This window comes from Thyridium curvatum (genome assembly GCF_004353045.1).
Source record: "Thyridium curvatum strain D216 chromosome Unknown NODE_73_length_209619_cov_86.844896, whole genome shotgun sequence".
NCBI lineage: Eukaryota > Fungi > Ascomycota > Sordariomycetes > Thyridiales > Thyridiaceae > Thyridium > Thyridium curvatum.
Genome location: NW_022156828.1, coordinates 33,570 through 53,934, shown reverse-complemented (window position 1 = coordinate 53,934; position 20,365 = coordinate 33,570). Strand labels below are relative to the sequence as shown.

Here is a 20,365-nt window from a genome sequence, read left to right as displayed (position 1 = left end):
AAAGGGGGTATCGCTGCGGGATGTCTCCCTGCTGTCATAAGTCTCATAAAAACACGCTCCGTATGTCCCGCTCAGGTACACCGTATATCAGAAACCACAAAGCTGTGCTTTCCCCTTTAATCCCCTCTCATCGAAAGAAAGCCCCCTCAAATAAGTCCAGAACCGGGCCCTTGTCATCATCCCATTCCGTCTTTCCCCTTGGCCAAGCCACAATGAAAAACGACAAAAAAAGGAAAACCTCGGGATAGAAAAAGAGTGCCCCGCGGCGTCATATCAGGGAGCACTTGTCCACCCTGGTCTTGGCCCTGGCCCTGCTCACGGCCCGCCGCAGCCGGCCCGGCGCGGCCTCGCAGCAGTCGCACTTGAACTCGCCGGCGCGCACGCGCCCGTCCTTCTGGTAGTTGATGCGCAGCTCCTCGCCGGCGGCGATGTCGCGGTGGGCCAGCACGCGCACGCGCCCGGGCTCCGCCACGACGCGGCAGTTGAACTGCGCGCAGTGGTGGTTGATGAGGCACGTCACGGCGTAGAGCGCCGCGCGGTGGTGGGCGCCGTGCGGCGCGTCCGAGACCTCGGCGGGCGAGAGGCGGAAGGCGTACTGGCCGAACCAGTCCGTCGTCAGCATGTCGGTGTGGAAGGTGCGGCGCACAAAGGGCATGTAGTGGCGCTCGCGCTGGACGCGGGCCGCGCCGGCGTCGAAGCGCGCCTGCCACTCGCCCGGGTCGATCAGGCAGACGACGCGCCCCTTTCCCCGGACGAGGGAGGGGAGACGGATGAGGTCTAGGGACAGGTCGTTGCTGGAAGTGGGGAGCCAGATGTTGGCCAGGTACGGGAAGGCGGCGAACAGGGTGCGCAGCCTGGGTTGGTCATGTCTGAAGAGCCGCTTGATTTCCTCGGCCACGTCGCGTCTGCCGATGACATGCGTGTCGTGGGTGGCCTCGAGAGCTACATCTTCCTCGTAGATGGCGTCTCCCTTCCGGAAGCTCGTGAGGGCAAAGACGCCAAACCCAATATCCTGGTTGATCAGCTTGATGCTGACGACAGGCCCTGGAGAGGACGGCAGGGGCAGATCCGGGATGGACGGAGACCGCGGCGACCGCGGCGGCGGAGACGACCGAGGCGACACAGCCGACTCGTCAGAGATGGTGGTACTGATGTCAGCGGGAGAAGGCTGCCTGGCTGGGGGTTCCTGCCGCTGACCCGGAAAGAGCCTGGCTTGGAGTTCCCGTTCCCGTTCGCGTCGTTCTCGTGCCTCAATAGTAAGGAGGCCCCGCGAAAGCGTTGTTGGTGGAGAAGGTACCATGAGGCGGTCTATGGTATCCGGGTCGAGTTGCCGGAATTCGCAGTTGGGCATCTGTGGGAGGCGGGAGTTGTCGCCGTCATCCGGCACTTCGATCATGGTAAGCCTGGATCTGGTGGTCGTAGTGTTTGGCCTGGGGCCTTCGATGCTCGCGTCCACAGATGAAACCAAGGTGTCGGATGCATCGCTGCCGTCCTCCCATTGATGACTTGGTCCCGGGCGAGGGGGTCCTGGGCGGCCCGATGACGGATTGCCAGTCACCCGGTTGCGGTCCATGCCGATGTTGACGATGACGGCAATGTCACCGTCGTCGTCCCGCGTCGCTGATTCGCCTGTGCTCAGCGGAACAGGCAGATTGCTGCCTGATTGCGTGTAGCTGAAAGAACCGACGCCCAACGTTTCATCAAGCGCCGCCTTGGGGGTTGGCAAACCGGTAAAAAGAAAGAAAGTATTAAAAGTGTTTGATCACACGAGCAGTTGGGAAGCGTAACGAATGAGAATGCAGATTAAGAGGTACGGGGGAACGTATGCGATGTGTGTCAGATGAAAAATCGTCCCATCTCGAGAAATGCACAATGCTGAAAGCGGGCGGCAGACGCATGATAAGTACAAATGAGCGGGAAAGGCAGACACCAAGCAGGTACGGATTTGCCAGCAGGTGCAATGGCGCAAGAAAAAGAGAAAGAAAAAAAAGGGAAAAATTAAAGTTGCGGCTTGAGCATGAGCAGTGCATGATGGTCGGATCATGCTTTCGCACGTTCAACGAGGGTCAGGTAGCTGTCAGTGGGCAGGTTTGGTTGATCGTTCCTTCAGTTCTATATGCAGCCTCAGTAAATGATATGTTACACAAGGTCCTCTTACTCCTTGGATGCCGCCTCCGCCTTCTTCTGTGCCAGCTGCGCTTTCCTGTCCTCCTCGTCGAGATGTTGTTGCCGGTAGTGGGCGACAACCTTGTCCATGTTTGCGTAGTGTCCGGCGGGGACGTTGAAGGGTGAACCGGCTTGGATGGCCCTGTGATATACTGTCAGTTGCCTGCCATACGAAAAGGAAAACTCCAGAATGCTCAGGATCGATGCGAGGGAGAGCGATGCTGGCGATGGTGCGAAAGAAGGGGGCCGACGTACTCGGGGTACTTCATCTCAATGTGCGGGTTGCGTCCAGCGTAGAGGAGCAGGTGCTTGTCGTGAGCAGCCTGCTCCATGGCGACCGTACGGACGTGGTTCCTCGTCTCCCAGTCCTTGCCAAAGTTTGACAGGCTGTTGATGGCGTTGGTGAGGCTCGAGGGCTCGCCGTCCTTGCCGGGCTGGGCCATCGAGTAGGCGATCATCGAGACGGGGATGGCGCCGACGGCGATGTAGAAGGCAGCCTACACAAGTCCATTGTCAGCATACCACCTCTGAAACCGGGACCGGCGAGAGCCTCCGCTTGGCGCAAAGCACATACTCCGATGCCCTCCTCGACGGCGGGGGCGTGGTGTCCGTGGTCGCCGTGGCCGTGGCTGTCGGAGGCGTAGGATCGCGAGGTCCGCAGGCCGGTGGGCCGTGACCGCCGGGCGGCGGTGAGGGCTCGCTGTCGAAGCGGCAGCATGGTGACGGCGTGTCTGGTGCTGTCAATTGGGTGGTAGGGAACGTGATCGAGGACTTCCTCTGGATGGGTGGTGCAAAGCTCCAATGAATTGGAGGTGATGTTACTCGCAGGCTCGGTTCGGCAACACAATTTAGCCGGGCCTTGGCGGGTCTAGCGGCCTTTCAGCGCCTGGGGTGCGCCAACGAGCCAATACCGTCTTGCCAAATACAGCAGTGCTTGTTTTTAGGTGAGCTACGATTTGAGAGTACATCAATCCTTATCGGCGCAGGCGGCTCAATATATGGAATATTTGGTAGCGCCTAGAGTCACATTACAATCACTTCTTTGATTTCTTCACACCTAGAATAGGTAGTTGAGGACAACCAACTCAGATCAGACACATCACCCATGATCATCAAACTACCAAACGACAGACAGTGAGTCATCTAGTAAACCCCAGTGTGGCAAATATCTAGATCGAGGTTGTTCGAAGTGTAAAAGGATTCTGCAGGCTTCCACCTTCGCTGCTTTAGATGTTGCTGATGTGTCCCTAAGACTGGTGGGGATATATATGAACGGCTTTTGGCGTCTTCGAGGCACAAACAAAAACTGTCTTGGACACTGGAGGAATACCTAAGTGGCTGGCGCATGGGCTCTCCTTGATTACAACTTCATACTTGATTCCCGCCATAGGAGTAAAGAGCCCTTCTACTAGTGCACGATGAAATCAAGGCGGGATTCAACCTTGTCGGCGTGGTCATTCGTACTAGTCGCCTTCGTCATTCTGGGAACCATATCAGCGGCCCTCGCGGCCGCATCAAATCCGCAGGCCTCCTCATCGCCATCACCAGATGTCGAGCTGATATGCCACACCGACAACCCGGCGGAATGTTACCCAAAGGTCTTCCAGGCCACGGATCAGTTTCAAAAGGTCCACGACGACCAGGACCTCCCCTCGGGCTTACACGTCCGACTCAACGTCTGGACGGGCGAGAAAGAAGCAAAGATCAATGTACCGGACGAGATAGATCCCAGCCTAGAAGGGCTCCCCACCGACCAGTCCGTGGTCCTCGTGGACCCCGAGCCGGCGGCCGAGGAGCAAGCCGCGCCGCCCAAATATCCGCCCGGCGCCCCGGCGTACGACCCCGTCGGCAAGGTCAAGCCGCCGACGGACGAGTCTGCCGTCTTCCACAGCGCCCTCAAAGTCATCAGGAAGGGCGCCTTCCGGCCGCACTATCTCGGGTTGGCCGACGAGAACGGCACGACTTTTGACGATGCGCTCGAGGGCATCCAGGAGCTCTCGCACGACCTCTACTACGGCCTCAAGCTGGCCGAGGACGCCGAGGCGTTCGCGGCGCTTCTCTGCGCCATGAGCTACGACAGCCCGAGCATGCACGAGACTCGAGACGACACTGTCGACGCTTCTGTCGGGGCGGAACGAGCGGCGAGTCGGTCGCACAAGGCGGCGACGGTAGTCGCGGCCGCCCTGCAAAACAACCCGAATGCGCTGAAGGCGGTGGAAAAGGCCTGGGACTCCACCAAGCTTGCCATGTGCAGGAAGGGCGAGGGGCAGAATCTGAAGGCCGTGCTTTTCAGCAGTCTGGTGGACGACGAGTCGAGCACGCCAGACGTCGGGCTGCTCAAAGCCAAGCTCGCCGCCATCACCGGTCTGCTCAAGAGCGATATGTTCAAGGACGAGTTCCTGGCCTCATCTGGCATGGACCAGATCCTCCGCGTCCTCGTGATCAAGGATACAGAGACGTCCAAGTATGACGTTGTGCGGCGGAGAGCTGCCAACCTGGTCATGGACAACTTTCTGGACGAGAGCATGGGCGCGACGCTTGGCAAGTGGCCCAACCAGCCGGAACAAGCCGTGGCCAGAGGTGAAAAGGGCAGTGTGCCGGTGAGAGATGCCTATTTTGATCACCATATCAGGTCGTTGGCGCATGCCAATAGGAAAGACGACGGTCACTGGAGTGTCGAGCTGTGGACGATGATCCAGACGCAGCGGGAAGCTGGCGCCAGGAATCCCAAGGCGAGGATCCACGAGGAGCTGTAGATCTGTCGATGAATACCCATTAGCGATTTGCATTATATCAAGAAGAATAGATCAGCATTGTAATGAACTTTTTTTTTTGGAAGATATCGCTCGGGTGTGTTGACTTACACAATAATTCTTAGTGGGGGTTGACAGTTTCAAACATCCACTTTTCATTTTCATCAACACCAAGTCTCAAACGGCGTCTCAGTCTCACTCGTTCAAATCAGCCTTCAGTGCCTCACGCAGTCAGAAACATACGGACTAGGATATCCTTTGACCTCGCACAGAGGACAGGACCTCCTGTTACATCCCTAGTCATAACCTCCCACCCCGGAGCTCAGCAGCCGTATATCACAGTTCACCCACCCTCCTCCGCCATGGCCTCACCTTCTCCCCCAGACCATAAATATCCAGGGATCCGCATCGAGGGCAAGCGCAGCACATCCCCTTCTTCGCCGGGCCGCCGCATGACCGCAGCCCGCACCTTCCCGCCGGGAGCCCTCATCGCCACCTTCACCGACCCGCTCGTCGCCATCCCCGCCGGCCCCGCCGCCAAACACACCTGCGCGCGGTGCCTCTCCACAGCCGCCGCCGCCGCCGGCACGACGCTCAAGGCCTGCACGGGCTGCCGCGCCGTCGCCTACTGCGGCACGGCCTGCCAGAGGGCGGACTGGTCCGGCGGCGGCGGCGGCGGCGCGGCGCACAAGGCCGAGTGCCGGGCGTTCAAGCGCGTGCGCAGCAAGGTGCAGCAGGACTGGCTGCCGACGCCCGTGCGCGCGCTGGTGCAGCAGCTGCTGCGGCTCGATGCCGATGCCGATGCCGATGCGGGAGGCGGCGGAGACGCGGCGAGGGAGGAGCTGGGCCGGCTGGAGGGCAACGTCGCCGGGTTCCGGGCGGGCCGGGTGTGGAAGGACCTGGAGATGCAGGCGCTGGCCGGGTGCACGTACGCCGGGTGGGAGACGAGCGAGGAGAACCTGCGGCTGGCGGCCGAGTTGCTGTGCAAGGTATGGGAGATGTCTCTGTCACATGGGAGTTTGAAAGAGAGAGAGGGGGGGAGAGAGAAGCCACTGGACAGGGTGCTGACTCCTTTTAACAGATTCAGACCAACTCGTTTGACAGATCCGACCCGGATGTAGGTCAGACCGGGACGTTTTTGGACTCTACTCTGGCCATGGTTAATCACTCTTGTGTTCCCAATGCCATTGTGGCCTTTTCCGGAAGGAAAGCTTTCCTCAGGGCCGAGGAGGAGATCAAGGAGGGAGACGAGATCACCATCTCATACATCGGTACAGGCCTTAAACTTGTAGTATATTTGTGTGTGAAGCAGTACGTTCTAACTTCCGTTTCTAGACTACACCAAGCCCAAGATCTTCAGACAGCACGGGCTCGAACTCTACCATTTCGAGTGCACCTGCCCGCGGTGCAAGGACGACCTGGACGTCTACCAGGTCTTCCAGCGCTCGCCCCTGATCCCGCTCAACTCGTTCAGCTTCGTCCCCAACACCAAGAAGCTGCGCAAGACGCCCATCGACTCCAAGGTCGCCCAGGACCCGGCGTTCCGGGCGCAGATCGAGAAGATCTACGTGGCCTGCTCCCCGGAGGCCCGCGTCGCCCCCGAGCAGCGGTTCGCCAACCTGTGCCAGCAGTGGCAGCACTGCGAGCCCCTCGTCAGGGAGCAGATGTGGGCCGTCGAGCCGCTGGCCAACGTCTTCCAGCAGGCCATCAGCTACTTCACCGAGCAGGGGAACTTCCTCCACGCCCTGGCCGTGGAGTGCTTCGTCGCCATCCGCAGCGACCCGTACAAATACGCCGCCCCCTTCAAGCAGTGGCGGCTCAAGGGCCTGCTAATGATTGCAAAGACAATTACCAACACCGAGCTGCCGACGGGCCAGGCGCAGGGCCAGGCGCAAGTGCACCCGGGTGTGGTCGCCGCCTTTGAGAAGGCGGACTTGAGCTCGCTTTACCAGGCCATCCTGCTCATGACGCTCAAGTACGGAGAGCAGGCGCATTCCGATGAGTGGAGCATTCTGGCCGAGGCAAAGGCCATGTTGGAAGACATCGAGAGCCTGGACCAGCGCAAGGAGGCGAGCATCATCCTCCACGAATGGGCCGACAACCCAGAGCACCCCCTGGCGCAGTCCTTCTTCCGGGACAGGGCCGTCAAGCCGGTCGAGGAGCTGGCTGGCTTCGCGATCGAAATCATGAAGGCCGAGTTCGGCTCTGGTAAGGCCTTGGTGCGTAGATGAATAGATAGATAGATCGCGGTAATGAAATCGCGATAATCAGGAATCATACCGACCACATAGTCCTCATCCATTGCTCCTGCGCGAGCTGCGCTTGAGTGTCCTCTTGTCGATGGAGCCCGACTTTGTCAGTTTCGGCAGACCAGACCTGCGTCTTGCGACTTCGGGAGATGTGGGCGGCCATTGCAAGGAGGCATCGTGATTACGGGTAGGGGTTTCAGCATAGTCGGATGAAAAGGCCAACCGCTTGGACGGGGTGTCGTCGTTGGACACAGCCTCGACATCGGGCGACAGCCGCTTGCGCCTTCCACTGCCTCCCAAGACGTCATCGTCAGGGACGTCGTAGGGATCTTTGGGCTGCTGCGCCCGCGTCGACTTCCTACCGTGCGGGACGGCGTTGTCGGGCGCCTTGCGACTGTCCGCTGTAGCCTCCATCCGCTCCACCCGTCCCTTCAGCATTTCGAATTCCATCTGGAGGCTCTCCACCAGGCTGGCGCGGTTGCCAATCTTGGCAATGTTGCTCGTCAGGATGTCCAGCTCTCGGGAGGGAAATACGGCCGGGGCCGTCTCGGGCGCCGTTGTCCGATCCTGGTCTATCTGGCGCCGAAGACGAGCAACATCAGCTCGCAGGGTCGACAGTTCTTTGGCGTGAGATTTGGCGGTGGCAGAGCTCTCGGCCGCGGCGGATCTCAGTTTCTCGATCTCAGCCTGCTGGCGTTTGAAGTCTGACTTGATTCCTGATAGGTCCTCCAGAATCTGAGAGAATTTCGAGGTCAAGTCTTGTTTGATTCCGTAGACAGACTCAATGGTGCCCTGGAGGCGAGACTCGATACTCTCAAGAGAGCTCCTGTCCTGCGCCGTTGCCTTCACCCCTTTGAGCTCGGACTTGAGAGAGCTCAAATCGTCTTGATTACCGCCGAGATCTCGTCTGAGATCTCGGGCCGTGTCCTTGAGATCTTTGACTTCCTGTTCCATTCTCTGGACGGCCTTGTCAATGGCAGAAAAGATCTGGAAGCCAGTGTTCTCTATTCGGTCAATGTCATCGCGTGCGCCGTCCACATCAGCCTGGATCTGTAGTATGTCCGGGTCCGAGGATTCTGAACCCCTTGGGCTCTGTCGTGAGAAGGAGGGCCCGGGTTGCTGTGTCCCACGGCCGCGAGGGGCGTCATTTGGGGCAGGGGAGGGTTTCCCTGGAACATCCTTGAGGCTGAGGTGCCGCTTGATCACTAACTCGACAGTGGCCCTATTGTTCCTGTTCACTGTATTGATGGAGGAGATCCGTAAGAGGATCTGGTTCCTGCATCCCGAGTCAGCATGGAGGGCTTGATACTCTTAGTTCTCTGCTTACTTGTCAAGAACATGGTTGACAGGTGTGTTGAGGCACTTGAGACCGACAATCTCGTCGCAGCCTGCGCACACAATGTCCTGAAGGTCGCTGCATTGGAAAGGGGTCAGTCGGTGCTTCCGGTGCTTAAAGAAGAAAAAGCAAATCATGCAAATCTACTTACCATGCTTCGACCAGTGTGTTCTTCTCTCCAACTCTTACATTGCCTTGCAACTTCACATTAAGCTCGGCACGCGGCTCTACCAGCGGAGCGAAGTAGCTCTTGCCAATTTGAGTCCACAGATTGATGAAATCACCGAGTCTGCCTCCACAGCTTTTGCACCTGCAATAGACGAGGTCCATGTTGAGTGCTCCTATGAGACAAGGGGGATCGCTGCAAGCTTGACTAGGGTTGTTTGTGTGAGTGCGTGCTCCGAGCTGGGGTGAGTGTCTGAGATTCCCATTATTCCAGGCGAAGAAGTGTCAATTGATGATTGGATATTGGCCGTCTCACTTTGGCCTCATAAAGCGCGTACTACGGCTCAAAGGCCAGCTGCTTTATGCTCACAATGGGGAAGATAAGAGGTGAGTGAGATGCCTCTGCCAGACTCTTGAACAGTCGGCACCTCCAGGGTTATCTCTTTCAATGCTCAGACGCGCCCCGGCCTCTGACAGCTTGAGCGGCCCCACTATAAATTAATTGGATTGACGAACCTGTCGCCTACCACCACTCTCTGTAGAGCAGCGTTTTAGCGTCGATTCTTAGCGTGTGCTGTCACTATGAATTCTCTGTTTGGCAGTCACTTGCTTATTGGCAGCTTCTTTTATGCAACAACTGGAGCCTCTTTCAATTTCATCACTCATCACTCCTCTTGCGCTTCAAAAAAGAACTCACACCCCGCTCAGCAGGGCTGCTAAGACCTGGGACCAGGGCAGTAATCCTCAAATTCAACAGCAGCAAGTCTTGGAGGACCACAGCCGAACAGAACTTTCATGGACGCCCAGGCAGAAGGAGCCGCCGGTGAGGCTCAAGGCGATGAGAGCCGCAGTGGCTCAACCTCAAAGACAACTTCCACCTCGTCGGCCGAGTCAGCCTCGCAGGTGCTCAGCGATTCCAACAGCGTCGCCGGTGTCAAGCGCCCTAGTGGGCACGACGGAGCTGGTGATGCCGAGGACGATGACGACGGCTGGCAGACCATCAGGAACGGCAGGCCCACCAAGAAGTTGAAAAAGGTGCCCAAGAAGGACTCGAACAACTATCCCACCATTCAGTTCTCTTCGTCGTGTCGCCTTCAGAACAAGATCCAAGTCTCGGACCTTCGCCACCTCGTCTTGTATCTCTTTGCCGACGGTGCGGCGCCTCACTGGGTCGCCGTCTCTCACCGTCCCAACTTCAGAAAGATTGTCGTCGTTCTCGTCCCTGGCCTCGAGGAGGCCATGTTCAAGAAACATGTTGATTTTTCCAAATACAGCGAGGCAGCCGGTACTTGCAAGTTTGGTCAAGCGACCAACCAAGTCCTTTCCTCACCGGACGACTACTATCCGCGGAAGCTGAAAAAGGACGAGCTCGCCGAGCCCCTCCAGCCCTTCGCCGACATGTTTGAGTACATGTGGCCAGTCAGGGCCACGGGCAACGAGAGGGTTGGCAACATGCATTCACCAATCACTACGTTTCTTACCGCCCCCAATACGAAATCCAAGGAGGAAAAGGACAAGAACAAGAAAGGCCCGCGCTATGTCGACTCGAATCAGTTCAAGGACGTGCGTACTCGAATCACCGAGTTTGTGACCACCCCCCAGATCTATCTGCAGAACAATTTCCTTCTGCACCCCGCCATGCTTCCCGACGAAGAGGCTAGAAAGGCCTTCAAGGACCAAGAGGGATGGGTCCACACCAACGTCGAGAAGCTCGAGGATGGCACGATCCCCGAGAGCGAAGTGGAGCAAGGCAGCATCACAGCCGGACACGATGTCTACGCCATCGACTGCGAGATGTGCAAGACTGGCGAGAGCGAGTTCTCCCTGACGAGGATCAGCATCGTCAAGTGGGACGGCGAGGTAATCATGGACGAGCTCGTCAAGCCCGACAAGCCCATCATCGACTACCTGACCCCCTATTCGGGCATCACCAAGGAGATGCTGGACCCCGTCACGACCACGCTGCACGACATTCAACAGCGGCTGCTCAAGCTCTTCGACGCCCGCAGCATCCTTGTCGGGCACTCGCTCGACTCGGACCTGAGCGCCATGAAGCTCACCCACCCCTTCATCGTCGACTCGTCCATCATCTTCCCCCACCCGGCCGGCCCCGAGAAGAAGCACGGGCTCAAGTGGCTGGCGCAAAAGTTCCTCAACCGCGAGGTGCAAAAGGGCCACGGCACGGCGCGGGGCCACGACAGCGTCGAGGACGCCCGGACGTGCCTCGACCTCGTCAAGAAGAAGTGCGAGAAGGGCAAGCTCTGGGCCACGGGCGAGAGCGACGGCGAGAACCTCTTCAAGCGCCTCGGCCGCGCGGGCACCTCGTACCGCAGCCAGGCCGGCCCCACGGCCACGGGCGGGCTCGCCACGGGCAAGACCACGGCCGCCGTCGACTGGGGCAACCCGCGCGGCACCATGTGCGGCGAGGCCGCGCACGTCATCGCCTGCCGCAGCGACGCCGACGTCGAGGCCGGCGTCGTGCGCGCCGTGCGGGGCGACCCGGACGGCGCCGAGATACGCGGCGGCGGCGTCGACTTTGTCTGGGCGCGCCTGCGCGAGCTCGAGGCGCAGCAGGGGTGGTGGAACCGCAACCGCACGACGGCCGACGACCCCAACGGCCCGCCCGCGCCGCTGGCGCCGAGCGGCGGGGAGGACGGCGGCGGCCGCCGGCCCGGGCTCGAGGTCTGCGTCGGGGCGACGGCCGCGCGGCTCCGGCGCATCTACGACGCGCTGCCGCCCTGCACGGCGTTTGTCGTGTTCAGCGGCAGCGGGGACCCGCGCGAGATGAGCGGCCTGCAGGCGCGGCGGGCGCAGCACAAGAGGGAGTACCACACCCCGGGCGTCAAGTGGAGCGAGATCTCGGTCAAGTGGGACGACGAGGAGGAGCAGGCGCTCAAGAGGGCCGTCAGGAAGGCGAGGGAGGGCATTGGTTTCATCGCGGTCAAGTAAGGACGAGGGATGGATGATGATGATGCGTTTGTTTCAGTCTTTTTTGGGGGGGTGGGTTGTGTTTTGGTGAGTGTATTGTAGGCCGGGGCGGATCTGTGTGGTCGTAGTGAAGGGATGGGGTAGGTCAGATATCAATGACATGATGCAGCCGGGGCTTTTGACTTCGCTAGGGCATGATTTACGTATCTTGTCTGGGATGAGGTCGATACTGTGGATACCACCTTGTCCTGTGTTGAACGGAACGCTGATTGCCATAACTTGACGCATGTTAAAAAGCCTGATATTCAAAAACCGGCCCCCTTTGCTCTTATCTATCCTCTTGGTACTGAAGGACTCCGATGATAGACCTGGGCTTGGCCGAAGCTCCAATTCTAGATGCCGATCTCTAGTCTGGGGACATGATTGTCCGAGTCCTTTCTTCCACTCCTTCTGTTATTGAATATCCTTCGTAAGGACCCAATCAATCTCCTCTCTTCGGTTCTGGATAGGGCAAAGCAGGGGCAAACACCAGCTCCCCGAATGCCACTGTCAGATTGTATCGCAGGGGACTACCGCATATCTCATCGACAGAAAGAACACATGTAGATAGCTAGCACAGGGGATATAAAAGCATCTCCCAGATAAGAACCTCAAGAGTCAACGCGTGAATATTCTAACACACACCCCCGAAACCTAGTTACGGATACCATCTATGCTATCGCGCTGCCGCATGGACCATTCCCGGAAATGCACCCCGGACAGGCCGAAACGGCCCTCGACGACGACGATGTTGTCGTCATGTCTTCTTGCTGCAGCTGCCATCACCACTCCATCGCCGTGATTTGTACAATTCTGGCTCAACTTGTCGTCAACGCTGCCGCTGCTGCCACTGCCAATATCAACGCGAGACCATAGGCCTTTCCCAGGCTCTTCTTCTTTCTCCTCCTCCCCCTCCTCCTCCTTCTCCTCCTCGTGCGTCTCAAAAGTCAAACTCGCCCCGGAACATCTCCGGGTCCATGCCGACAATGACCTTCTCCGCCAGGTCCCGGCGGCCCATCTGCCCAAACACGCGGCGCAGCGTGTCGTACAGCGTCGTGCTGCGGTTCTGCGTCGTCATGCGGTCGATCCGCTCGTCGCTGACGTCCCCGCCCGCGCCGCCCAGGATCTCGCGCGCCTTCTCCCTGCCCTGCTTCTCCACCTCCTTGTGCATGCTGAGCGCGGCGAGCAGGTGCGCCGCCGCCTCGGCGTGGCAGCCGATGTTGATGCAGCTGACGCCCAGGTTGTAGCGCGCCCGCACGAAATTGGCGTGGATCGAGAGCGCCTTCTCGTAGGCGGCGATGGCCTCCTCGGAACGGCCCGAGTTGGCGAGCGTGGCGCCCAGCCGGTTCCACAGCAGGTGCACCTGGCTGCGCTGGTTCGAGGTGCCCTGCTCCGACGACGCGAGCGCGGCGCTGAAGCAGTCGACCGCCTTGTCGTACTCCTCGGCGCCGTAGAAGAGCACGCCCAGGCCGACCTGGACGTCCGGGTCCATGTGCTCGCCGTCTGGGCTGAGCTGGGCGGCCTGGATGAAGAGATCCGTCACCTTCTCGTGCAGCTGCTGGCGGTCGGTGAAACCCATCTCGGCCGCCGAGGAGAGCTGGTCGGGCGAGATGATGGAGGGATACTTGACCGACAGCCATCTCTCGAGGGTGCGGTAAGCGGTGCTGTCGTAGCCCTCGTTGGTGTAGGAGACGGCGAGACCCATGAGCGCGGGCAGGTTGTTGGGGTCAAGGCTGACGGCATGCTCGAGCGCGCGGATGGCGGCCTCTTCCTTCTCATTTTGTGCCTGTGCTGATCCGAGCTGAACCCAGGCCTCGACGTGCTTGGGGTCCTTTTGCGCTGCGGCCTCAAAGGCCAGAGCGGCGAGCGAGAGGTTGCCACCCTCGTTCATGATGCGAACGCCCTCCTCAAAGGGGTTGACCTGGTCCTTGAAGATATTCTCCTCCTCAAAGAGATACTCCTCGACAGTCGGGTCCGAGCCCATGCGGCCGTTCATATCCCAGTCGCCGAATTTGTTCCAGTCAGAGTTATCCCATTTCATATCGGTATAGTCCTCCTCGTTCTGTATCTCTTGCAATGACGCCTGCTCGGCTTGGATGCCGTTCCATATTGACTCGAGATCGCCGTAGCCGGTCTCTTCATGCAGCTGATCCTCTTTGTTCAGCTCTGGCTCCATAGCTGCAGCCTCCTCCTCATCCTGCTTGTCCTGTAACTCGATCTGGGCAAACTGCTCCTCCCACTTATGGTCGTCCAGCTCGACCACCTTGCCCTTGCCCTTACCCTGGACGTCTTGGTGTTCGTGATGCATTGGTTGGAACTGCTGCTGCGAGTACATTGGCTGAAACATGGGCTGCGACATCATGCCGCGGTTCATGCCCATGTTCATCATGCCGACGCCCATCATGGGCCGGTGTTGTTGCTGCGCGCTGGGCATGGGGCTCTGGCGGGAAGACGACGGCTGCTGGCCCATCTGTCGGAACTTGGCAAACTCGTCGGCACTGAAGTGGGCTCCCGGAGGCGCGTTGAAAGGGCCGGCCTCCATGGGCGACTGGCCTCTCTGGAAGTCGTCGGCCCAGGTGGGCGATGCGGACTGGGCTCGGAGGTGGGCTCCTTGGGCGGCGGCGGGGTCCAGCCTGACCTGGCTCATAGGACCGTGCTCGAGAGGCATCTCGGGAGCCTGCTGTGCAAAGCTGTTCATCATCTGCAAAGGTGTACCTATTAGTCACGTAGTCCTTGCCGACGTCCTCAATAGTCTACGTGGTCTAGCATACCTCATCTTGCGGGCCGTTCCTACCGGCGCTGCGAAAGCCACCGAGGGTCCCGTTAGGACCTCTAGCCACCAGGCGATCCCTCTGGAGGCTGTTGTCATCGTGGACGTGCTTGGAGAACTGGCTGAGCGGGTTGCCTGCCGTCGAGCACTCTGCTCCGCCGAGGAACGACATGGTGTGGGGTTGTCAGGCCGGGGTCGGCGAGAGCGCAAAAGGCAAAATGCTTAGGAATGAGAATGTCAAACAAAGGCCCTGCCGGTGACGATATATCCAGAACAGGCGATATCAGGCCTTTGGTGCTGCCAAACAAAAACAGGGGGTGAGTCAAGAGAAATCAGGCATCCGGGCTCCAAAAGGTGACGAGAATTGAATATTGGATTGCTCAAACGGCAGGAGGAAGACGCACGCTTGAAGTTGGTTGGGATGAAAGGCGCTGGCAGCGTCGGCTGCTGGTCGGGGTGCTAGAAGATTAAAGTGGGCCCGGGGGTTTGTAATGCAACTTTCTGGGCATGTGCTCGGGTTCATTGAGCCAGTCAGGCGCTAACAGCTCGCTGTAAATGCCCACCAGAGAGGTGCCTGTCAGCGAGCCAGTGCCCCGGTTTCTCTGTCGCTGCCGCCACCCCCGCTAAACTACCGAGGCTCAATCAAGCCTCTCCGGATCCGCTCTCCTCCTCCTCCCCATTCAGGCTGCAGCCTACCTTAACCTGGCAATCTACCTAGGTACCCAGGTGCCTACCTAGGTGCCTACCTAGGTAAGTCTACGCTGCTGCTGCTGCATTCACGCAGGAGTCAGAGCAGCTTGTATGCCTGCACTGGCCAGAGACGATCTAAAATGCAAAAGGCTCAGACCCGTAAATATCTTTGTCAGTGCTCACAGATGCTACAAAAGACACAACTGAGAGACACAGCCAAGTAGAGGAAAGGCGGGTAGTTGTTTATTCAGTATCGTGCATGCTCTAAGATTACACGACAGTAGTAGCTCATGTACATTTGCTATCTTACAAGTGCCCTCCCTTTAGGCGCACTGTCCATCGATCGATCACAAGTCTCTTTTTTCCCCCTTTCTTCTGTCACTTGGTACAGTTGCTTCTCAATAGGGGGTGCCTAAGCGTCGTCGGAAGCTCGAGGGGCCCGGGTGGCCTTCGGCGAGGAAGACGCATAGTCGAAGCGGAGCTGACGGCCGTTCAGCTCGAAGCCCTGCAGCTTCTCCAGGGCCTTGGTGGCCGACTCGCTATCGACGAAGTCGGCATGGGCGAAGCCTCGGGGCCAGCCAGTCGTGCGGTCGACGGCAACACGGATGGCGGTGACATTCTCCAGCCCGCGGAACAGGCGGTTCAGCTCGGCATCGGTCGTCTCGTAGGGGATGTTGCCAATGTAGAGCGATCGGGAGGGCTCGCCGCCGGTGCGGGAGTTTGTTCCTCGCTGTCTGGTGGTGCGGGGCAAAACAATCAGGCGGCGACCGTGCCAGAAGGAGCCGTTGGCCTCTTCTAGTGCCTTCTCGACAGAGTCGGCGTCCTTGAACCAGACGAAGCCAAAGCTAAAGGGTAATCAGATGTTAGATGATGTTGCGATTGACAACTTTCATGAGGAGCTGCAGTTGGGCTTACCCTTTGCTAATTCCGCGCGCATCTCTGGCAATGGCCGCCTTGGCGACCTCGCCGTATGACGAAAAGGCCTCCTGGAGGAGATCCTCAGTCGCATTGAAGATAATGTTCCTGATGAAAATGGCGTGGGGGGTCTCGCCGGCGGCTTCGTCGTACTTGACGGTCTCAGGAGCGTCTCCTGGTCCGGTGGCAGTCAGAACGGGGTTCGAAACATCATGGGCGGCAGGCTCGCTCGGCGCGGCAGCCTCTCCGCTGGCTGCAGATTCTGCAAGACTCTCACCTTCCGCAGTGGTGGATCCGAGTTCCTCAGCAGACTTCAGGGCGTCTTCGACGGCCTTGCTGTCTGCGGTGTCCTCGGCGGGAGTGTTCAGGAAAGGAGAAGACTGCGAGAAGCTGCGAGCTGCAGGGATGACACAGGCTCGGACGACGCTCGTGCTGCGGGCGATCTCCGCAGCGAAGGAGGTGGACTGGGGCTTGGTAGCGATGGCACGCGAGGCCAAGAAGGCGCTGCGCAAACCTGCGCGACGGACACAATGCCTGAACAGAGAGAAAGGGATGGTCAATTGCCTGTATCGCGAGATGATGGATAGTTTTACGCGGCAGTAAATACTTACATGGCGACTGGTGACGTGGAATTGAGAGGCAAGAAAAGGAATACACAGGGAATGGAGGTGATGAAAGGAGTAGAGTTAGAGTGTACAGGTTGACTCTCGAAATCATTTGATGCATCAAAAGCGAAGCAGTCCATGATGCAAAAAATTTGGGATCCACCTCCACGCCCGGCGCTAACCCAAAAGCGGACTAACTGCCTCCTATAATTCCGGCCAATCATGTCCATGGCGAATTTCAGTCCAGCCCCCTCCAGCTAATAAATGACTCCAGGTTACCAACGACAGCTATTACGGCTGACTAGTCTCATGATCGAGGACTCAAGATGTCTGTTTAGTTACTATAAATAAAGCCAATGTTATCGCCCTTGTTCTCATATATTTTGGAAAGACTCCCCAAGGACAGCGATAGATCACCCCTGCTCCGGTCATCATCAGTCTCACTCTCCATCGGGTTGTCGTATGGTGAGGCGTGAAGGTCCGAGTGACATCAGACAGCGGTTGGCTCGCCAGCACGAACACATCTTCACTGTGTGCACTTTGCCGTCCTCGAGACGCCTTGCGCAAATAGCGTGCTCACATTCTTTATGTTCGGCCTCCAACCTAAGGCATTGTGGGCGCGTTTCTCTGTATGAGAAGAGTCTGGCCAAGCCCAGCCACTGAGTTGCGGACTTGGTTTGCTAGCTGCGGAGTTTGACTAGGCCTGCTCGTTTTTGTCATCCATCGGCCCCATCTTGATCCTTGACCTCATGGAGTCGATGAATGGAAAAGGCGGCGACGGGGGTCAACCGGCGTCGCGCCAAAAGAGCTGCGACGCCTGCGTCAAGTCGAAGCGCAAGTGCGACAAGCACATGCCCGTCTGTCGCCGCTGCGCCAGGAGAGGCTACCTATGCAACTATCCCAAGCGGACTGTCGATGCGACAGCAGCAAGCCAGCAGCAGCCTCGTCAGGATTCCGTCGTCTCGTCCTCGGGTCTCTCCTTGCTCGACGAGTTCAACTTTGCCCAGCCACCGGCGGCGCCTCTGGCCGATCCTGCTAGCGTCACAGGTGCGGAAGAGGTCGACTACAGCTTCTTGAGTGCTCCTGCGTCCGTAGCCCCGGCACCGTTTGCAAGCATGTCTGATATCACGCCGCTGTCGGAGCTCCCAGCAGACGTGCCGTGGTTCAAATTCATCACGACGGCGGAGGAGGATCGTCTCGCCAAGCCGGATGGCTGGTTCGCCAACCCAGCCTTTGACCAGCAGGCAGTGACGACTTTTCATAAGCAGATCTCTGCGCCAATCCCTTGCGATGTCGAGAACACAAAGATCAATGACCTCTGCGTGAGTCGACCCATAGCAAGATGATGATGGCTTGGCCCCTGACGTGTACATAGATCCACTATGAGCCCTGGCAGCTATACGACTCCAACACCAAGGTGCATTTTGTCACAAACGCCATCAAGAGCTTCCATAACACATTCGCCCAAGAGAACCGGACGCCCTTCATCCACCGCCATCTCTACAAGGATTTCATGCCCCAGACCATCCTGCAGTGTTTCACCGTCTGCACAGCCTATGCCAACCAGACCGAGTTCACGCGCGCGGTTGTCCTTCGGACCCTGCAGCGCAGCATCGACGAGCTCAAGGCCGGGACTCTTTCATCGCTCCCAGCGACTGCTCCGCTAGAAAAGATTGCCCGCACCCAGGCTCTCCTGCTCTACCAGACCGTGCGTGTGTTCGACGGTGACGTGTCTCTGCGGGCTCTCGCGGAGAGGGACATGCCCCTTCTTGAGCAACGCATCTTTGAGCTGACCAGGTGTCGGGACAATCACAATCTGCTATGGGGCTTGAGCGACGAATCCCTCAAGTCCGCAAAGCCCGAATCGTGGGAGGTACGTCACATGTTGAAATCTTGTGGTTCTGAGCGATGACAAGGGCTGATCCGTTCTTACCTCTATCTAGAGATGGATATTTACAGAGTCTGTAAGGAGGACAGCTGTGATGGGCCACATTTTCATCACACTATACAAGCTCATGATTGGAAAGGCCATTGAAGGTCTGTTTGCCACTGGTGAACTGGATAATTAGGTGCTCTCTCTGACATCTCACAGATCTCCTCGGCCCCTGGAAGGAAGTCCATCGCTGGACACTATCCCGGCATTTGTGGGAGGCCGGGTCTTCCTTTGACTTTTATCAACAGTGGGAGAATCGAAAGCAATATCTCATCGACACCTTCCACCTCGAAAAATTCCTCAGGCAAGGGTGCGGAGACGATGTGGACGACTTTGCCAGAATAATGCTCGTCATGTAGGTGCTTCACCCCTGAATTTGAAACGCCGTTGCTGACAGCCGTATCTCCAAAGCTGTATGGGACCAGACGACACGAAGCAGTTCCTTGTCAAGGGGAACGGCGAGAGAACTTGAAAATGCCGACAGCGATGGTTGGCACTCTGATAGTGAGTCTCAGTAACAGCAATGGCTTAGACACGTCACAGCCCTGCCACGTTTCCTGCGAGTGACCATGCGCGGGCTTATGAACAAGGAGGTGCGGTAGAAATCCTCACCTCCGTATCACGAGAAGAGCACGATGCACCCTCTTCCGGTCGTGCCACGCTGTGCGGCCACCTGAAACCCGGCTGTCCTCCCCATCCACAAGATCAAAGCCAGGCCGGACATGAAGAAGACACAAGCCCTCGCCGAAATTTCTTCCAATGAGCCTACATGCCTACGGAACACACGAAAAAAAAAAAGCAGTGTCACGCAACGGAGGGGGAGGACGAAACCTGCGCAGAACGAAGAATGCAGGGTCCGCGGCGCCTTTCGCGGTGCACGGCAGGACTGGACTCGACCGACATACGGACGGGCAGGCAGGTCACACACCCGTCGTCGCTCGCTGCACATGCAACTCCCCACGAGGGCTCTCCTAGGGCGGCAAAAGGATAGATGACGGTCTCACTTCCTTTCACCCTTTACCCGAGACAACCTACTACAGAGGTCAGAAAGGCGCAATGTCCTCCCGAACCTACCTACACTCGCGACGTTACGCAGACCCTATTGCCCTTTGGGGGTTGCTGCTCCGCGCACACCGCATCTCTTGGCCGCCCTTTGCGACGCTCCGGTCGTTGCCCAATCCCCTATTCCACGTGTGACTGTGCACAGCGGGCTCCTGCCTTACGGGCGAAGCAGCGACTGGTATCGCGGTCAGGCGATCGTCGGTGTAGATGTGAAGACATGCAGGCAGATAGGGGTGAGGGAAGAGAGAGCATGTAGCCTCATCTTTTTTTGGGCCAACCGCCTTTTGAGGGAGGAAGGGAAAGGGGGGGAGGACCCGTCGTTCTACCGGAATTAGCATGTTCTCGAGAGCAGATGGGGATGCATCGTGACGAGGGCTCAGAGAAAGTTGTGACCGGCTTGTTAACTGCCGAGACATTTCACCACGGGCGATCTTCGCCTTGGCTGCGTGCGTGTGTGCCTGTTTGAGCGTTTGCCTGCGCGCTCGCGCGCGTCTCGTGTGCGTACGTCTACCAGGACACGGCTCCGGGCAGTCTTGTTCGAGCGTCTTGTCAAAAGCCACTCTGCCTTCTTTCAATCAGATACAGCGTCCTTCATCGATCGAAGAATGGTAGGGGCGATCAGAGTGGTGATCGACAGTCCCTGATGATCATCCGTGATTGACGTGACGGCGCGTCCCTAAACGGCCCTATGGGAGGTGCACCACAGCTGAACAGGAGGAAGCTACCCTATGTTACCGACATGACAGATTTACCT

General features: G+C 58.3%; 8 protein-coding genes across 8 annotated transcripts; 4 read left to right on the top strand and 4 right to left on the bottom strand.

The window, feature by feature from the left end:
• Positions 1–268: 268 nt before the first annotated feature.
• On the bottom strand, positions 269–2,884 carry E0L32_009719 (uncharacterized protein; the record flags this gene model as incomplete). The annotated part of the gene is made up of 4 exons (XM_031144713.1): positions 269–1,655; positions 2,159–2,308; positions 2,422–2,663; positions 2,741–2,884. 4 exons carry the CDS (start codon positions 2,882–2,884, stop codon positions 269–271), a joined length of 1,923 nt encoding a protein of 640 aa, XP_030990490.1.
• Positions 2,885–3,584: 700 nt separating this feature from the next.
• E0L32_009718 (uncharacterized protein) lies at positions 3,585–4,922 on the top strand (the record flags this gene model as incomplete). The annotated part of the gene is made up of 1 exon (XM_031144712.1): positions 3,585–4,922. One exon carries the CDS (start codon positions 3,585–3,587, stop codon positions 4,920–4,922), a length of 1,338 nt encoding a protein of 445 aa, XP_030990489.1.
• A 359-nt stretch (positions 4,923–5,281) lies between these two features.
• Positions 5,282–7,150, top strand: E0L32_009717 (uncharacterized protein; the record flags this gene model as incomplete). The annotated part of the gene is made up of 3 exons (XM_031144711.1): positions 5,282–5,908; positions 6,001–6,190; positions 6,255–7,150. 3 exons carry the CDS (start codon positions 5,282–5,284, stop codon positions 7,148–7,150), a joined length of 1,713 nt encoding a protein of 570 aa, XP_030990488.1.
• A 63-nt stretch (positions 7,151–7,213) lies between these two features.
• E0L32_009716 (uncharacterized protein) lies at positions 7,214–8,834 on the bottom strand (the record flags this gene model as incomplete). The annotated part of the gene is made up of 3 exons (XM_031144710.1): positions 7,214–8,444; positions 8,496–8,582; positions 8,656–8,834. 3 exons carry the CDS (start codon positions 8,832–8,834, stop codon positions 7,214–7,216), a joined length of 1,497 nt encoding a protein of 498 aa, XP_030990487.1.
• Positions 8,835–9,464: 630 nt separating this feature from the next.
• E0L32_009715 (uncharacterized protein) lies at positions 9,465–11,618 on the top strand (the record flags this gene model as incomplete). Its single annotated transcript, XM_031144709.1, has 1 exon — positions 9,465–11,618. One exon carries the CDS (start codon positions 9,465–9,467, stop codon positions 11,616–11,618), a length of 2,154 nt encoding a protein of 717 aa, XP_030990486.1.
• A 958-nt stretch (positions 11,619–12,576) lies between these two features.
• On the bottom strand, positions 12,577–14,578 carry E0L32_009714 (uncharacterized protein; the record flags this gene model as incomplete). The annotated part of the gene is made up of 2 exons (XM_031144707.1): positions 12,577–14,337; positions 14,408–14,578. The coding sequence occupies 2 exons, from the start codon at positions 14,576–14,578 to the stop codon at positions 12,577–12,579; spliced, it is 1,932 nt and encodes a 643-aa protein (XP_030990485.1).
• Positions 14,579–15,508: 930 nt separating this feature from the next.
• E0L32_009713 (uncharacterized protein) lies at positions 15,509–16,756 on the bottom strand (the record flags this gene model as incomplete). The annotated part of the gene is made up of 3 exons (XM_031144706.1): positions 15,509–15,941; positions 16,012–16,575; positions 16,623–16,756. 3 exons carry the CDS (start codon positions 16,754–16,756, stop codon positions 15,509–15,511), a joined length of 1,131 nt encoding a protein of 376 aa, XP_030990484.1.
• A 609-nt stretch (positions 16,757–17,365) lies between these two features.
• E0L32_009712 (uncharacterized protein) lies at positions 17,366–19,312 on the top strand (the record flags this gene model as incomplete). Its single annotated transcript, XM_031144705.1, has 5 exons — positions 17,366–17,938; positions 17,992–18,489; positions 18,560–18,653; positions 18,709–18,904; positions 19,093–19,312. The coding sequence occupies 5 exons, from the start codon at positions 17,366–17,368 to the stop codon at positions 19,310–19,312; spliced, it is 1,581 nt and encodes a 526-aa protein (XP_030990483.1).
• Positions 19,313–20,365: the final 1,053 nt, after the last annotated feature.